Source organism: Carassius auratus, linkage group LG44F, assembly GCF_003368295.1.
Source record: "Carassius auratus strain Wakin linkage group LG44F, ASM336829v1, whole genome shotgun sequence".
Taxonomy (NCBI): Eukaryota; Metazoa; Chordata; class Actinopteri; order Cypriniformes; family Cyprinidae; genus Carassius; species Carassius auratus.
In genome coordinates this window covers 955001-975361 of record NC_039298.1, presented here as the reverse complement: position 1 = coordinate 975361, position 20361 = coordinate 955001, and the positions used below count along the sequence as shown (strand labels likewise).

At 37.5% G+C, this 20361-nt stretch overlaps 1 protein-coding gene across 1 annotated transcript in view; it reads left to right on the top strand.

Annotated features, from left to right (window-relative positions):
* Window positions 1–4775: 4775 nt before the first annotated feature.
* Window positions 4776–20361, top strand: part of LOC113068269 (potassium voltage-gated channel subfamily G member 2-like) — a 24734-nt gene continuing 9148 nt past the window's right edge. The window contains exons 1-2 of the mRNA XM_026240939.1: window positions 4776–5019; window positions 11479–12345. Of these exons, the coding sequence (XP_026096724.1) occupies window positions 11551–12345 (795 nt within the window). The 5' untranslated portion in view covers window positions 4776–5019; window positions 11479–11550. The remainder of the gene's footprint in view (window positions 5020–11478; window positions 12346–20361) is intronic.

Genomic DNA, 20361 nt, shown 5'->3' with positions numbered 1-20361 from the left:
AAAGTCCTTACAAGAAAGAAATGGTTTTACTTTGGCTAAGACACTGTGATGGAAAAAATGGTTCATACCACCATACTGATGTGAAATTTGACAGCACTATCAAAATGATTTTTTTTAAAATGGGATATTCAGGCCTTAACATCTGCTATAAGCCATAAGCCATCAGAGTATCCAAACCCATGTTATAAGATCCCTCGGACAGATTTGGATATCATCTACTAAACAGTGGAAGGAGATACCAAGTTTCTTAAAGATCAGCCAATGGGAAACATATACAAGGAGAATAAAATCAGAGTGAGAATAGAGCCTTGAGGGACACCGTCCATAAGAGGAGCTGCATCTGATGTAAATTCACCAACACTAACAGAGAGCCTTCTATTACTGAAATAGGATTGAAACCATTTGAGAACATTTCTTCAAATGCCTACCCAGTGCTCCAAATGAGAGATCAGAACAGAGTGGTCAATAGTATCAAATGCTGCCCTCAGATCTAACAGCACTAACACAGCAGACTTGCCAGAATCGCAAGTAAGTAAAATATAATTTAGAACTTTTACCAGTGCTGTTTCTGTTGAATGGTTTTTCCCAAAACCCAATTGGAACACTTTGAAAATATTGCTATTAAGCAGAAAGCTCTGTAGTTGGTGAAACACTATTTTCTCTCAAATGTTAGACATTTATTTCTTTGCTTCTTATAGCCCACTCATTATTTCCATGAGTTCCAGTGATTTATTTGTCATGAAGTACAGTTTTGTAAAAGTTTGTGAAATATGTTGTGTAAATCAGTTTGCTTTTCAACAGAGCATCTGTTCCTTGAGACTCCACTTGTTTTTGATTATGGAGAATATCCTCTCCACATGGCCTGTGGATGATGGAATGCTCAGGAAGAATGAGACTAAAGACAGCACGTTTAGAAGATCTGCTGCTTGAAGCACTTCTATCCACTTTTTAGCTGTGTCTGTATGCTGCCACTGGTCATGGTCTTTCAGCTTCTCCAAAACAGAGTTGGCAGTGACACTCACATTGTAAAGTGCATCCATGGTGATCTGTAGCGTTTGAATTTCAGTTCAATTCAATTCAATTCAAGTTTATTTGTATTGCGCTTTTTACAATACAAATCGTTACAAAGCAACTTTACAGAAAATTACGTTTCTACAATATTTAGTAGTAGCTTATAAGTGGTGACTGTCAGTTTGTGCACATATGAAAGGATTTTTCAGAAACATTAATAACAAGAAGTAGTTAGCCAGACGATGAACATTTTCAAATGTGAAAAGCTCTAACTCCTTTAGTGGACTTTACTATCCTAGGAACTACCAAAAGTCCAGCGTTTTGTGACCTTAGGGAGCGTGATGGATTGTAACGTGGTATAAGGCTAGTTAGGTACGCTGGAGCTAAACCATTTAGGGCCTTATAGGTAAGTAATGATAATTTGTAACTGATACGGAACTTAATAGGTAGCCAATGCAGAGACTGTAATATTAGGGTAATATGGTCATATTTTCTTGACCTGGTAAGAGTCTTTACCAGGAATTAAGAAGCTAATTCCGTATTTTCTAATAATATTACCAGGGGGCAACATGTATATTGAAAATAGAAGGAGACCTAGGATGGATCCTTGTTGCACTCCATATTTTACTGGTGATAAATGAGATGCCTCCCCATTTAAATAAACAAAATGGTAACGATCGGACAGGTAGGATCTAAACCATCTTAGAGCCTGCCCTTGAATACCTGTATAGTTTTGTAATCAATCTATGAGTATGTCATGATCTATGGTGTCGAACGCAGCACTAAGATCAAGTAAAACTAGAAATGAGATGTAGCCTTGATCTGACGCAAGAAGCAGGTCATTTGTAATTTTAATGAGGTTAAATGTCTCTGCAACCTTCTCCTTATCACCAAAGGTAAGTTTCCCCGACTGGAGACAACTGTTGCAGATGAAAAAGGCAGTTGTCCTCAGAGAAGAAGCATTTCTTGTCATAGCTGATGGCAGTTCTGAGGAAGGCTTTGAACTCCTCTTTGGCAGTGTTTTTTTCACTATCTTTGAGTCACTGACTGACTGTCCAATGAAGTGATTTGTTAGCACAGTCAGCACTGACATAGCTGAAATTGTTCTTCACAGTGCGACAAACACAGGCCAACTCAGCTGCAATAACCTAAAAGTAAAAAAGCAATGATGAAGATGAAGATCCCAGTCATTAGCATCAAAGTGAACTATCATAATGTGTGATTTCTGTCCTACAGGGCAGGGCATCACATTAAAACAAACGTGCAACAGTACAACAGGCAATGGACAGCAGGCCATATAAACCATGCTATCTTGGAAAAGAGAATATTTAGTGAATATTTAATATTTAGTGCTTACCAGCTAAACCTACACTACTAAATACCAATGTGCCAAATCCAGACTGTCATAGTCTATGGAAATGTAATGGTTCAGCCATGAAACTTGCAAAGCTGGGCAATGAGAAATTAGCTCTGCTGTGAGGCTTTAAAGGCTTTTTCCTTCAGCTGCAGTACAGAAATGGCATGGCGCTGTGCTTACAGGTTTCAGACGCTGAGACATGACGCTTACGAATACATTCAGCAGCTAGTGGAGAAGTTGATCAAAAAAATGTCCCTGTAGAACTGCTTCTGCGTGTAATCACATTTACTTGAATGCATGGCAGTCTAAACATCACATGTGGCACATCTCAGTGTTTCACAGGCATGAACGTACACCACTGGTGTCTCTGCTAGGAGCTTTAGACAGCTATACGCTCTGCCTGCAGTACTCTCTTGATTGAAGATATACGTTTGGACATAGCACTTGCTTTCTCCGTGTGTCATTAGCTTGTGTATCTGACATGAGTGAAGCCCTCCTACCCACAGCATTGCTCCTCATTATGACACTGTCAGCTGGATCCATCGCCACCGAGACTTCAGGAGTAACACTCGAGAGAAAATACTGCATTTGTATCACTTGTGTTTGTGTGGGCAAGAGCAGAACAGCTTCCAAACAACACTTCAGCTGGGCCTGTACTGTACATGTGTTACCTCCAAGACCTACAAGACAGCTTCTGCTAAATCCATTTCCACAGTTGCTGTTGCAAAGCCCATAGAAATGCTGTCAATGTACATTACAGGAGTAGTTTACTTCGCTCAAAAATGAAGATTTGCAGGAGATTTACTCATCCTCAGCTCATCCAAGATGAGTTTGTTTCTTCACGGGAACAGATCTGTAGAAATTCAGCATTACATCAATGGCTCCTCTGCAGTGAATAGGTGCCGTCAGAATGAGAGTCCAAAAAGCTGATAAAAACATAATATTATGTCAAGTAATCAATAAAAATTATTGTGATGTTTTTATCAGCTGTTTGGATCTCATTCTGACGGCACCCATTCACTGCAGAGGATTCACTAGTGAGCAAGTGATGAAATGCTACATTTATACAAGTATGTTTCCATAAAGAAATAAGCTCACTTAATGGCCTGAGAGTGCATACATTTTTGAGTGAAGTATTAATTTAAATGATGTTAGTTTATCAGTGAATCCTTGTATACTCACACAAATGATGGTTAGTGATTCTGAACAAGCAACGGGTTTCATTTCTTGCCAAAAGGTATTTCCAGAGTGACTGTTGAATCACTTTTAAGACTTTAAACTTGCATACAAAACAATGAATATTTTATAGGCCATCCAAATCTCATCAAAAATGTGTAGTCACATAACATCCACTTTTCAGATACAAAAAAAGAAAAACATTCTCCCTCACAAGTCAAATATAACCCGTTCTCTCTCATTAAACTCAAATGATTTACATAATGTTCACTGTTTGTGTGGTATGCAGAAAACAATCATGCTGAGCATCTGACATGCAGAAGTCTCCCCACACATCCTTAATTACAAAGCTGTCTTGATACATAGTTAATTTTGATTTCTCTCAGAGCAAAGCAAAATGATTGTAAACAACAAATACACAGTCCGTTCTGAGCTGATAACAGGAGTCATTATTTCATTTCTTCAATGCATTGCAGAAGCCTGTGCCTTTAGTGTCTGGCATTAAGTGGTGTGAGTGAGCTGCTGTAATACTGCACTTCAAACAGATATTCTCATAGGATTTTTAAAAAACTGACACAAAAAGAAAGCTGTGAACTATAGAGGGGGGAAATGGACATTACATGCTATTGACAAGCACTGTAATAGAAGACTGGACTTCTCTATCTCCCCTCAGTGGCCAGACTGTGTCCACTTCAGATCTGATTCACACAAAAATATCACAGATTGTGTATGCTCTTACATTCACGTTTTCTAATGTATGCAGCCTTATCTATTTGAATTCACGTGTATTTCTAAAACATTTTTCCAGTGGCGCTGCTTACATTTGTTTACATTATTTGCAGACAATATTCCAGTGTATTTATTGAATACTGCGTGTATTATATGTTATCCAATTGTTTTGTTATAATATTAAATTATATTGTTGTTGTTGCTAATAATAAAATAATTTATAATAATATATATATATATATATATATATATATATATATATATATATATATATATATATATATATATATATATATATATATATATATATATATATATATATATTTCTTCTTTTTTTTCTCTTCTGTTTTTACTGATGAATTAAGCACGCCCACATGCACGCTATCAACACCAATGAGACACGACGTGCAAACGAGCCGCATAAATAAATAAATAAATAAATATAAATAAAATATTATTAACTAACAGATTTAGTGCAAACCGGCTCAGGGTGGGACGGGGACTCGAGCGCGCGCGCGCACGCGAGCAGCAGGAACACCCATCAACAGATCCGGATCTGACACGAGGACTGAGGAACTTCAGCAGTTGTGCAGCTGTGAGCTGGAGGCAGTCTGATGCAGGAATAAAATCACCCAGCAATGCAAGGGAGAAAGGGATAAAAAAGTAACTGCGCGACTGCTTCACAGCACAACTTCCACGTCCGCGCTGAAGATGAGGGCAGCGCAACACCAAAGGGCTTGAAACGGGTAAGTCCACTGTGATTTTTTTTTTTTTTTTGAGTTAATGCTGGTTTGGAAGGAGACAGATCGTATCTGCAGCTCTTTTATGTTAGTTTCAGTGTGTAAAATCGCAATAGTAACCACAGCAGGTGTGAAGCACAGTGGGTGCCGATCCAAACCTGTTATCGCTGGTGCGAGGCTCGCGCGCGTCTGAGTTCCTAAACGCGCACTAGTTTGGAAATACGCTGGGTTTTAATACAAAGCCTTTATTTAACGCGTCTCATTACTGTTATAGTTCTAATTCTCTGTAGCTGAAACTATAACACGGACAATTGAAGTGTGATTTCGGGCAAATCAAGATTTATAAAGATTTATTTAAGAATCAATATGAGGTGTCAAAATTATGTTGAATAAAAACTGGGTTTCATTTTACCAGCACACTAATAAATCCATCTCGTATCAGTCATGCAAAAACAGTATGATTTTAATCAAATCGTTTTTAAAGCTGTAAACTTAAAGCATGATTGTTAAAAGCACTTACTGAGAGTTGTATGACCCTTTTATAATAATTTTTACATGATTGTTTTATATGCTTACCAGATCATTATTTGTAAGTTCAACTATAGCTAGACTTGTCATTGTCATTCATATACGTCTGTTGTATTGTAAATGACTGTAAGCTATTATTACAAGTTGAAATGTGTAGGTTAGTAGAGAAAAAAAAAAGATCATGTAAGTAGTTTGTGTGTGTTTGATACAGGTGAGTGTGAGATGATCTGAAAATCTGCTGAAATGGAAAAGAGCTTTGACCTGCTATTACAACCTGTTCAAGTGACACAATGGCCATTTAACATGTTTCATTTGGTGGATTGGATAATACAAGTCCTTTGGATACTGGATGACATCTGGGTCAGTTTTAATGACACATTTATCTGTAGGATGAGCTGATGAAACTACGCTATCCTGACACTCAGTTTAACACAGTTGCTTTAACACAGTCTCAATCAAAAACTTTTGAAATAACACTATGTTTGATATGTCTAAAAAATTAATCCAAAGCCTGTTCGAGCTTACTGAATGGTACTTGTTTGGTTGTGACTGTTAAACTGTGACTTACATTCAGTAACATGCACAAATAGGAGGTCTATAGATGTGCACGTGAATCACGCTTGCTTAGTGCAAGTGTTAAAAAATAACAAGGATAAGCTTGCTTTTTCTAAACTTCTCGACACTCCCTTAGTTTTTCTGTCCAACTTCATTTATTAAACTCATTCATAAATGAAACTCTGGAATCTGAGGGTGCAAAAAAAATCGAAATACTGAGAAAATCACCTTTGAAGTTTTCCAAATGAATGCTTAGCAATGCATGTTAGTGATCAAAAATTATGTTTTGATATATTTACGGTAGGAGATTCACAAAATATCTTGATGAACATGAACATGATCTTTACTTAATATCCTACTGATTTTTAGCATAAAATAAAAATGTATTATTTTGACTGATACGTTTTTTTTTTTTTGGCTATTGCTACAAATATACCCCAGCGACTTAAAACTGCTTTTGTGCTCCGGGGTCACAAATAATCCTGTATTACTGCTGCCGAGAGAAATGACCCCTTCATTAGAAATGAAACAGACCCCAAACCTGACCCTCAATTTGTAGTGGATAAATTTACATTTTAATCAGAGTGTGGTGTGCACATCTTTTTTTCTTTCTTTCTTCCATTCTTCTCTAAATTATACTTATTACATATTCTTGCCTTGTCGCTTGCAACACCTTGGTAACAAGTTTGATTCCAGGAGAATGCACGAACTGATAAAAGTTGCACACCTTCAATGCAATATAAGGCGGTCTGGATAAAAGTACACGCCAGATGCATAAATGTAAATGCATATCAAATTCAAATAGTTATTTAAGTTCACACTCATATGTAACAAACATATTAAAATAATATTAATATATGATTCACTTGATTTCTATATCAACCTTTATATAAGTAAAAATAAATAATAGATTTTTTTGGTGCCACTTTTTAATTTTATAAGTGTTTTGTTGTGTTATATTTTTAGGAGGATTGTTAGCGCAGCTCAGCATCACTGCAAACATAAAACGGAAAGCCGAGTGGCAGAAAAACATTGCACTTATTGTCTTCTGATTTGTTTTACAGTGCAGTAGCATGACTAACATCATCATCTATTACGAACAAGCACAAATCACTCATACTGATTCATGCGTGCCTTTATAAGTCTCTAACTCAAAGTGGCATTGCTGAAATCTCCCCATCAGCACTATTGAATTTCATCTTCCCCGGGAGACACACAGCACGGCAGCGCAGCGCTCCTCATCAGCACCATCACTCATCACTCATCACTCATCACTCATCACAGGCTCCTGTACGGCAGCCCAACATCTTCCTTCTCATCTCTCAGTCTGTCTGTCTGTGCTGGAGCGTTTGTGAGGCTTGTGCTTTAATATGTCTGTACGGAGACCTCCAGCCTCCTGTGTGCAGTTATGAAGTTCACAAGGAAAGGAAAGCAACGTTACAGGCATCCTGGGATTGATCTGTGCTGATTGCTAATAGTGAGTGATGACAGTCTCCAGGGTCTTCTACCATCGATTCGATAGATCTCAATACACACCCACAGGACTAAATGAATAGACCGGATCCTCAGTGATTGTGAGTGTAATTAATCGTGCAAACAGTTGTGGGAAAGAAACAGCTACTGTAGCAGACAGATCTGCCCACACCGTCTCTTACACTCTTTGCCTTCAGAGAAAAAAAACAAGAGAGCCCGTGTCACACAGCTTCTCATCTCTCTGTACTGGCTTCAAGACATTGGTGCTTTCCTACAGAACTGCCACGGGCTCCGCACCCTCCTACCTCCGCTCTTTCCTATTCATCTCCACCTCCTCCAGAAGCCTGTGGTCGGTAAATGAGCCGTAGCTCATGGTCCCATCGCAGGGAGGCACAAAATCACTCTAAAGGATGGTTTCTTTCACTGTACCCATGTTGGTGGAATGACCTAACTCCATCCGAACAGCCGAAGCCATTACAGTCTTCAAGAAACAGCTGGAAACTCATGTCTTCTGTGAGCATCTAACTACCTCCAATAATAATAATAATAAAGATTAACTTCATTTTGAACAATGACTGAAACCTTAATAATGGTTGCTTTGGATAAAAGTGTTTGCCAAATGAATAAATGTAAATTTAAATGTGTTCACTTCTCTTGTGCAGGATGCAGCATGTGTGCATGTTTGCATTATGCACAAGAATACATCAGTATGTATAAATGTTAAAAATGACCTATATATGCTACTGCACTGTAAAATAAAATAAGATATATAATTATAATAAATATAAGTTAAATATTACAGTAAAGTAGTACATTCTTCCTCTATATTTGCCCAACACAGGTTGATCCAATGCAAGGTTCTTCAAAGAGCACACAATAATTAACGCTAGATTAGCCGTTTTATGGCTCTGTTCAAATATGCCTTCAATAACACAAGTTTGCTGTTTTACTGTAAAAAAATATGGCAGTTTTTTGTATTTTTTGAAGTTCATGGTTTAAGAGATTTTCTAATACTTTTGAAATAAGCATTTTATGCTCAGTAATACTGCATTTATTTGATAAAAAGTACAAAAAAGTATTTTTTGTGATTTAAAATAAGTGTTTTCTATGTGAACATGTTGTAAAATTTAAATTATTTCTGTGATGTGCAGCTGTATTTGCAGCATCATTCCTCCAGTCTTCAGTGTCACATGATCTTCAGAAATCAGTATAATATGTTGATTTGATGCTTAAGAAATATTTCTGGTTATTACAGCATTTATTAAGAACAGCATTTATTTGAAATAGAACTCTTTTGTTACAGTTTAAATGTATTGACTGTCATTTTGATCAGTACATCCTTACTTTTATTCCTTTAAAATATACTGATCCTTAACTTTTGATTTGGTAGTACATGTACAATAATCTATTTATGACTTGAAGACATAATAAAATGCCAGTCTGTCTGAGAAAGACTTGCTCTCATTTCAGAAGACTATAGAGAAGTGACTGTCTGAACAGACTGATCCTCAAAAGCCACTGAAGTTTGACTACTTCCCTTGAGTGCTAGATGACATAAAGAAGTGAACACTCTTTCAGACGTTCTCTGTGTTTTTGACCTCTCGGTTAACCCCCAAAACCCACAGACCTCACTTTAATAAAGCAGCTGCCTCTGCGCTTCCTTCAGGACCAGCAAAAACACCACCCCTGTGAAGTTATATAGTTTGGATGGACACGCTGTTCTTTTGAAACTTCATGTATCACAGTTTCCACAAAAATATTAAGCAGCATTGAAAATAAGAATCATGTATCTTAAGCATCAAATCAGCATATCTTACTGATTTCTGAAGGATCATTTGACACTGAAGACTGGAGGAATGGTTCTCAAAATACAGCTGCAGATCACTGGAATAAATTACATTTTACAATATATTAAATAGAAAAAATATATATTTTAAATTGTAATAATATTTCAGAATATTATTGTTTTTACTGAAATTTTGAGATTTTTTGAGAAAAAAAAACCTATTCACTTGATGGGTGGTGAAAGTCACCTACTGTAGTTTTGGAAAGATCTGTCACATTGCTCTGCTTTACTCAAATGTATTGTGTATAAATCATTTATCATTGTTAGATGTTGCTTCCTTACGGTGACGCATTGCTGCCACACACATATTATTTTTTCCACTCACTTATGTCGTAATAATGAGATGTTATGTCATTTTAAGGTCATCTTTTCTCATTAATGCACATCTTTTCTTGTTATAACGACATCTTTTCTCATAATAACGAGATGGAATGTCGTAAAAATGATATAATTACAGTATTTTGTTAAAGGTACAGGTTGTAGGACCTGCCGCTAGAGGGCGCACTACCAAAACAATAACAATCGCGTGGTTTGATGACGCTAAGAAAGAACGTGGAATGATGGGATTTGTTGTTTTCTACCCAACCGCTGACGACCATCAATCAGGTGGAAAGATAAATCATGGTTTTAACGCGAGTTCAATGACTTGCGCGAGTAGATCACATCTAGAAAATGCAACACCGATATTGATTTAACTGCAAATATCTTACAAATTGTACCTTTAAAACTACATCTTTTTCTCGTTATAACGACATGTCATAAAAACAATGTGTTTTCCATTATTATAGATGGTACATTATAAATCTCCACAGTCTGACAAGAGATTGCATTTATAATAGAAATCGGAGGGCAATTTCGGATAGAAATGCCTGCTGCTATTTGAAGTTTATTCATCCAACATGATAGCACCAGTTATCAGTCATCATTTCTGATGAAAAATATAAATATACTGTACATATAAAAATACATACTTAAACATACCTAACAAGAGAGACAAAAATCAGAAATGCCATTTTGCTCAGATATGCTGTTTGAATAAAATGATGCTTTAATTTCACAAAAGGTTGTCTAGCCATTGTAAGAAGGATGACTACTGAATCCTCTGGCATGAGAAGTCTTCATAAATCTCCTGTTGCATTTATTATACCCATGTTCATTTGAGCGCACTGGACCTTACTCTGCCATTGTGTAGAGAGCATGCTTCATTTGGAAACTTATCCATGAATAGAAAAGAAAACACCATAATTAATTCCTCCGCTTTATGGTTCAACTTCTGTTATGACGTGAATTTACTGCATCCCGTGACTCGAGAGCAATTAAGACTTTCAAAGCCATTCATAAAACCTATTTTCTTCAGTTCAGTCAACTTTTTCAATGTAATTCCAATGAGTGGTGACAAAAATGAAGCAAAAGCACCATAAATGTATCAGAAAAATAGTCTATGTGACTAGTCCACATACTTTGGTAAGAGTGCTTACCGAGGAAAGAATATACTTAAGTGTGAACTAAATGTAATGTTTACAGAGACTAAGTTGCATGTAAATAGCAATTAAATGGAAATGTTATAGTTTAAATATATATGAAATGTAATTAGCTTTATTTTAGATTGCTTTTTGACCCACTTAAGTAGGACTCACATCTGTATCTTCATATGTAATTTCATAACTGGTCTTTAAAATATGGTTATTGTACTGACGAGCATACTTTTATGTAATTTCTGTTGAAACTTGTATGTCATGTATTTAAATATATCTGCAGTAATGAATTTATTACATTAAAAAAATTATTAATTCTTAAATATTAACTTAACGTTGTTCATTTACATATGCTATTGACATTAATAACACAAAGCTGGTTGAAAATCAGTGTACTTACCATTTTATTATATACAGTGTGTGGGGAACTGTTTTGTTTGTGTTGTGGTGGATTTCCAGTGTGTTCTGGACTAATTAATCAGTTTTTTTCTGTAATAATTTTGTAATACTTGGCGCCTTGGGCTTAGCAACCTGGAGTGGGAACTATAGAGTAAGTCTTCATTAAAATCTTCCTCTTTTATCTCTCAGAGCTCATCCATAATGACCACCATGAGCCGGTAGACCGTGAATCTGTGGAGTGCACAGCCACGCACAGTAGAGATGTACCAAGAGGTGGCTTTCCTAGCAGGCAGCACCGATCATCAGTTTACCTCCTTCCACTTTAACCCTTTGGAGAACCCGCATGAAATCAGCAGCAAAAAGGGTGTGTTTTACAAACGTGCACAACTGCAGTTGAAGCCCGGCGTACAGGAGGACGAGGCGCACCGGAATCGAGGAGCTGGAGCGGACGAAGGTGCTTTAGTTGCTATCATCAATGTGGGCGGCATCCGTTATCGCATACCGTGGTCCACTCTTGAGGAGTTCCCATTGACGCGTTTGGGGAAGTTACGCAGCTGCAGCAATGCAGAGGAAATACTCGACTTGTGTGATGACTATGATGCATGCTGCAACGAGTTTTTCTTCGACCGAAGCCCCAGCGCCTTCCGCTCCATCGTCTCGTTCCTGGCGGCAGGGAAGCTTCGTCTGCTGCGGGAGATGTGCGCGCTCTCCTTTCAGGAGGAACTGATGTATTGGGGTGTGGAGGAGGCCAGTCTGGAGTGGTGCTGCTTGAGGAAGCTCCGTCTTCGGCAGGAGGAGCAGCGAGAGAGACTCCGGCTGGAGGAGGAGGAGGCTGAGCTGACCTCGCCCCAGTCCTGTGAGGAGGCGCCCGGAGTCGGGAGCCCAGAGGAGGAGCGTCTGGACGGTTGCATGCACAGCCTCAGAGACATGGTGGAGAACCCTCACTCCGGGATCCCTGGGAAGATTTTCGCCTGCCTCTCAGTGGTCTTTGTGGCCATTACGGCAGTTACACTGTGTGTCAGCACCATGCCTGACCTGAGGGAGGAGGAGGAGAGGGTGAGTGTACATTTTAACGTGCCAGACTTAGGACTGTTTGATCTGGTTGTGCTAGTAATCCAAAAAAGTAGTCAATTGGTTACATTGCAAGAAACATTTTCTTCATCAGTATTTTAGTCTTGAATGTATCAGTTAAATGTATCTTAATAACCTTAAACTTTACTTGGGAAGAGGCTAAATTAAGTTCTATTCAGGGGATGTACAGTGTACAAACACAAATCTAATGCCTATGATCCTAACCCTACCTACCCTTTCTCCAAACCTTAGTCCAGTCCTTAAAATTGTAGGTTTATTCCCAAATTTAACTCTGAATCCTATCATTCTAATCCTAACTTTACCCTTATCCGCAAACCTAACTTTGAACTGGATAATCCTAATTCTAACCTGACCCTCAACCCCCAAACCTAAAGCCTGACACACTTTCTCGTCAGCGAGAAAGCAAAAAACCAATTGGCTATTGATCTTAGCGGAAGAGTATACACACACACACACACACAAAAACCGAACTGATGAAAGCAAACCAACGAAAGAGTAAAGAGGGAACACACAGACACGTGTTGTCAATCTTGTCACTTGTCTTGTCACCTCATTTGACCAGAAGATTATTTTAATAATAATACAATAATAATACAAACAGTGGTAACAATGGCAGGCTGCTTACTTTGTTTATCCACAGTTCTAGCTCTCCCAGATATTCCAGACAATTTTCAAAAGGAATTGCAAATTGCGTTTTCATACATGTGTGTATAAATTGTGACACAAACCAAACGCAATTGCAAATCTTGCATTAACGTTTGCGTTTTCGCTTTCTTGAACGTTGAGTAAATTTCAGTAAATTTCAAATGGAAAAGCAAGGTTCATTTGCAATTGTATTTCAATATCTCACAAGTTACGAGCCTGTCATATTTAAATAGCAATATTAATTACCACGACTGGTAAAAAAATACCTTGTCTGGAAAGTGCCAAGAAAGTTGCACTGTCTGTTCCTTCACATGCATCTATCGGATTGGCAGCTACCTTTAAAGTAGTCTTTTTACCGATTACCTCCATTGTACATCAAAGCATTCACATCTGTGATGTCACCTCCCAATACAAACACGCCCCCTAGTTTAGTCCCGCCCCTTACAGTGATTGACAGTTTTCAGGTATCTGAAATTCAGATGCGAAAGGAATTGTGATTCCATTTGAGTTTTGGCAGGTTACTCACGTGACGAAGAGAGAGTGGTAATTTATATTGCTATTTAAATATGACAGGCGCATAACTCGTGAGACATGGGAAAAACAGTTGCAAATTAACTTCGCTTCTCCATTTGAAATTTGCCAGTTACTGTGTGTTCACGAAAGCGGAAACGCTAAAATTAATGTAAGATTTGCAATCGTGTTTGAATTATGTTACAATTAATGCGTCCACATGTGGAAAAAGCTATTGCATTTGTTATTCCTTTTGAAAATGGACCAGAATATCCTTCCATACTCCCAGTTTGCCCGTTTAAATTCCAATCAGAGACTACTGCCACCTGCTGGAATTGGGGAGTTATGTTCTCTCATGCAAGCTCAGCACATACTGTACACGCTAGTTGGTACACGCTGTAGTCTGCCCAGTGTGTTTCAGTGTGACTTTTTTTGCCTTGACGCAGACGATGTGATGGCACAGTCAGCTGTCCTCAGCGCTACTTCTTTGGCGTCGGTCTGATGTGTACCTACCCTAATCCAAACCTTACCCCTACCCCCTTTAAATCTGTGAAAGGTTCACGCACAGTGAATCCATTGACTCAATGATTTGGTTTCAACATTTAACAGCTCATTGGAGAGGAAGATTAACAGTGATATATGATAAAATATAGAGTGATTGGACTGCTTTTATGACACTTGTGTGTCTTTTAAAGCTTGAAATCTCTAATACGGATTAATTGTTTGGAAAAACAACAACCAGTTCTATGCAAGATGGAAAGTCATATGAATATGAAATGACATGAAATGATGACTGGATTTTCATTTTTGGGTGAACTATCCCTTTAAGACATACACATAAAGGTTTATACTGGAGATCGTGTTTGATTTAGATTTCAGTGCCATGGTTAATTCACTTAAGATTATTTGTTTAGCAAAACTTTTTAAACTTTTTCAATTCATAAATTGCAAATATAAGGGTCTGTGAGTTAGAGTATAGTCACTTAAAATGCCTCTGGGCAAAACTGGCCCGCAAGTTTGGCCTTTGACAAAAAACGAGTACTCCTTCATCTCTTAATTTCTCTGCGCATTATGATGTGAATAATTTTCGCTGTAAACAATTCAGAGACATGAGATGTTTGTGTAAGATGTGTGTGTGTGTGTGTGTGTGTCCGTGTCTCAGTAGCTAGACTGTGTACTGTAGGGGGATGTTTTTCTGACAGAAACAGGCATGACAGCCTGGGGGACAGCATCTCAAGTCCAGGGCCTGATTTCATGAATATTAAATTAGCCATATTCCACAGAACTATTGTTAAAGCCTGGCAGGTGTTCTTCCATCACACACATATGTGCTTACTCACTCACTCACACACAAACAAACTCACACACACACATTCACACCTAAATCAACCCTTAAAAGAAAATTGTTCACACTTTAGAATTCTAAATATTACAACAATATTTTCATTATTTAAGAATCAATTTAGAGATTAAGGACTTCTCTGAAGAGAGGTTTTAACACTTTAACACAGAGGGGTCGTGGCCTAGTGGTTAGAGAGTTTGACTCCTAACTCTAAGGTTGTGGGTTTAAGTCTCAGGCTGGCAATACCACGTGTGTGTGCACTTTGGATGGGTTAAATGCAGAGCACGAATTCTGAGTATGGGTCACCATACTTGGCTGAATGTCATGTCACTTTGACTTTTAAGGACACACATTATGAAAAGTATGGACTAACCCAACTGTTGTGTTAAATTTTTAAATAAAAACTTTAACCGAAAAGTTGGGTCAGTCTATATTTGACCCGAAGTCGAGTTGAAACAACCAGGCATTTTTTAGAGTGCATGTGCGCACACACTCACACACACACACACACGCACTCACACACACACACTCACTCACACACACACTCACCCGCACACACACACTCACACACATACACGCACGCACAGACTCACACTCACACACACACTCACACACACACACATTTTTTTAAAATGTGTGTTCTGTCGCTGTCATTCTGTTTCGTGAAGCTTCTGTCAGGAAAAAAAAAATCTCGCATGTGTAAATATACCTGATAATAAAGCTCATTCTGATTATGAATGTTACGAAATTATATTTCTGGTTACGTTAGTTTGTTTCAGTCCTTAGTGTCACGCAGCGCCAGTCGGGGAAACTACTGAATAGAGACCAAAAAAAAAAAAAAACATGGTCCACATTTACAACATCTTACGATCATATTACATTGATATAAATACATTCTGTTCATTGTCGGTTTTTTCTAACTGTCAAAAACTAATGGGTAACTAGCATGGATTAGCTGCAGTCGCTAACCAAGGACTGTAACAAACTGTAACCAGAAATATAATTTCGTAACATTCATAATCAGAATGAGCTTTATTGTCAAGCATATTTATAAATGCAAGATTTTTTTTTCGTGACAGAAGCTCAGAACAAAAAACACATAAAAAAAAAGGTAAGGAATGACACATAATAAAAGAATAAAAAGATTTAAAAAAAAGTAGGTAAGGAATGACAATGTACAAATTGACAATTGTGTGTGCAGGTATATAGGTAGTTTTGTATGTGCAGGTATATTATGTGCAAAAATTGAAGTGTACACTAAGTATGTGTGTTAGATAAATACGTGTGTGTGTATATAAATTTAAATATGTTTGATGATCCAACATCCTTGCTGTCTGGATTTTAGATTTCTTTCGTCTGAACATCCATAAGCAGCACAATAGTCTTGCATCGTCCATGAATTCGAAGTACAGGCGGAGATCGCAGTGTTACCTAGCTACGTCCTATCACAAGACCCCTGTTCCAAGATGGCGGCGGTTTTGACGCATGCTTAGAACCCCAAGGCCACATCTAGAGTGTATATCTATGACCGTAACCCTTAACCAAACCCTAATCCTAAAGGTAACAAAATATTAAGTTCAATGTTGATAATTAATATTACTTAGTACTTATTTTTATACTGTATCAATGACATCTTAAAAAAAACTTTTTTTATTATTTTATTTGGTAGCACATTAGTTTAGGGACCAGTTTACTATTAACTAGCTGTTTATTAGCATGCATATTACTAGCACACTGGCTGTTTATTAGTGCATATAAAGCAAATATTATTGCCTTAGTCTGCATGAACATATATTAGATCCCTTCATCCACAACATACCTAAAATTAACAGCTACCTTACTAACTATTAATAAGCAGTAAATTAGGATCTTATGGAAGCAAAAGTTACAGTTGATAGGTCCCCAAACTAAATTGTGACCCTTTTTTGTTTTGATGGAATTTGTATAAGCATTTTCAAATTAATTTATAATCAGTAATTCTCTGCTTTGTACACCTTATTGGATTTATTATTTATTCCCCTTGTAGCAGTGCATTTTATGATTGTCTGATCAGCCTCATCTCTTTTGCTGTTTTTGTAGTTTTATTGAATTATTATTTTTTATTTTTTTGTAATTATATTTGCCACAACAGAGAGGTTAGCAAAGTCTGACCCCCACACACATTCACCCACAGTCAACTTTTCATCTTTTTTCTTTTTGGTTGGTAACACAAGGGGCTTGTTTTCAAGTTTAATATTGAACTCATTAAAAATTAATCAGTAGAGCCATATTTGCATCGGTCTCTGTGATCTTCAATCAAAGTATATTTAATGTGCTAATCAAGCCTAAGACATGTAATAACACCAGTTCAATCATGAACGCTCTCTGGGTCATTTTAGATTGTTATTGTACCGTATTTAACGTTGTTAGTGTATTTGGTCTAGATCTGCTGTGCATGCTGCTGAGCAAGCATGTAGACTAGATACTACCAGTAGACAGTATACACAGACGCTGTTTTAAGCAATATGTCTAAATAAATAGTGTAGCAGATCTAGACAGGAGGAGCTGGAGGAGGTGGAGGGTTTCAAAGGCACTCAGATGATTGGCTACAGGACCATCTTACAGAAAACACTGAGCCAGTCTGTTTAAAACTTGAACGTCTGCAGAGGACAATCAGCTTGTGCCCTGTAGTAAATCATATGACTGCTAGCAGATTGAATTTAAATGACCTTTCACTCTGCAACATCTTTATATGACCCATCATCTGAAACCCCTTGACTGTTAGTGATAATACAACCATCAGACGTGATTAGAGTTTAAGGGAAAACCCAACGACATCAACAATACACCTGTGCCCAGGACCTGTTATAGCTTTTTTCGACCTTTCAGAGCTCTGACTAAGGAGCGTTAGTGTACTGGAGCACAGCCCTCTGACATCAATAAAGACGGCAGAGATTAAAGCAGAGAAGAGAGAGCGAGGTGTCTTCCACAATCAAAGGGCCACACTGAAGAACAGCAGGAGGAATCCAGGGAGCTCTTTATCTTCAAAGAGACAATCAATCACTGCGAGCAATGCGTTCTGCTCCAGAACCCCCTCACACACACACACACACACACACACACACACACACAGACATATGCATATCAATGCGGACACATGCATATACAGTCACTAAGCACTCAAGCATGTGACACACACACACACACACACACACAAATTCAGCACTGGTCCTTTCTCAGAAGAGCTTACTGTAGCAAGCTAGTAACAAATTGGAGAATACTTCATTGGTTCATGAGACTATAGCCTCATATGCTACAGTACATTACCTACGCTAACGTCACAATAAGTGTACAAACCCAACTCAAAGCCTGAACTCTCAATCCATTCATTATACAACAGCAAACAATAACATTATAACACTAGACACATTATCTGTGGCCTCTGAGAAAACCTGCTGTTATCCATAATGAGTTTGTGATGCGCTAAAATGCCTCAATTAGTGAATTAGTTGAGCGACTCGGAGACAGACTGAAGAGAGAAAACACTAGACGAGTCCTGTTAATCGTTTTTCTCGCACAGGAGACAATGATAAATGCCACGGTTTGGAAAATAATCTTGTTAAAACTTAATTTGTACTAAATATTGTACTTCAAATCTTAAAAGAGTATTTGGTAACACTTTATTTTAAGGTGTCCTTAAGGACATTTAAGTGAATTAAAGAGGGAAACTTACAGTAAGTACTCTTTTAAAAGTGCACTTTGTAATAATGTCAAAGTTTTACTTTATATTTTTAAACATTATGTTTTCATAATCTTTTGTCATGCTGTAACGAAGTACACTTATTTTGATGTATTGCCTAACATACTAAAGCCCATGGAAAGTACTTGATCATTATTTGAACTATAATGTGAGATTTGATATTACATTTAAAGTGATGTATTTAAATACACTGAATTGCAGTCATTACAACTGATGAAATTTTCAATAGAAATAAAAGTATTTTAGTTTACCATAAATGCCTTTCAGTACATATAGCAGTAACACTTTAACTATATTTCAAAGACAAGAAAAGTAATTATGAAATTGCATACATTGCACTCACTTACATGGGTGAAAACAACAACAAAACACTTTAAGTTCAGCTAATTGCATTTAATATAAATGTAAACATTTATACATCTTCATTTAATTGCAAGTGTCCAACATTCAGTTCATGTGTATTACATTTTTAAAGCATGATAAACATACTTGTCTTATTGTACTTTCCTCTTACTTAAAAATTAAAAGGTTTAAATTAAATAAAGCCTATATATATATACAATTTAAACACCAGTTACAGATCAGGATTGTCATAAACATTTATTATGCAGTTTGTAGTGATCTCCAAGTGCAACCTAGAGTTATGGATGTTAACACTGAAACAGTTATTGACAAAAATAAAGATTTTACACTCACATACAGTACACACACACCTTCACAACACGGGCAACTGATCCCATCCATCAGCGCTTAAACGCCCCTCTGAGATCCCGAACAGGCTCTGACAAAGAGAAGAGAGCAATATCATAGTTGTCATTCTATTTAGCTTCAAACGGAGCAATTGACCCTGAGTTATGATGTCTGTCCTGGCAGCCGCTGGGACTGAGCCAGAGAAAGTCACACAAAACATTTGGTTCTCATGTGATTCTTAATGAATGTTGACAGAAGGACGGAGACAAAGCAGTCATGCATGATGAATATTCAAAATATTGATAATATGATTAATGCTAGAAGACGTACTGTAATTATCCCTGTCACTCTTCTGTGTAGGGCTTTACAGTTAATATATCAAAGCCACTGGGGCTCTGGAGCAGTGAAATCCTGCAGTGAAATCACACACTCAGACAAGAGAGCAATGGAAACATTTGACCCTGAATAAGAGAAAGCAGGAGATATATGAGAGGACTGTCAAAGATGACTGACAAACTGTAGTCCGGTTTAGAAGGAGATAGAAAGGAGATGATGAACGGGATGTGTTTCATCCTGAGAACAGTTACACAACTACAACAAAACTGCCTCAACCTGGTCAGATCAGGACAGTCGCATGGGTTTACTGTGAGTGTGATTTAACACAAACACACTTATAGCACTGTAGTGTAAGGGTGCGCAGATCTGATTGGTCTTAGCATTCCTACACTGTAAAAAATGTATAAAAACCATAAAAAATGCCATAAAATCAACAATATGTTATTTGTTCACTCTCCTTAACCTTTATTTCCAACCTGTCCTCCAACCAATACGCTTGTATAGGTCGTTTGTCCAAATCCCTGAAATACGACCCATCAGAGCGTATACTACAACTGCGCCCCTATAGGCAAAAGGTCGTTTTCATATTAATGTTTTGTACTCTTTTATTTGCACTCTGGTTTGCATTTCATGTAGCTCAGTTGGTAGATTATTGTGTTATACCTTGATATGTAATTATGCTATCGTGGGTTCGATCCCAGGGAATGGATGTGAATGA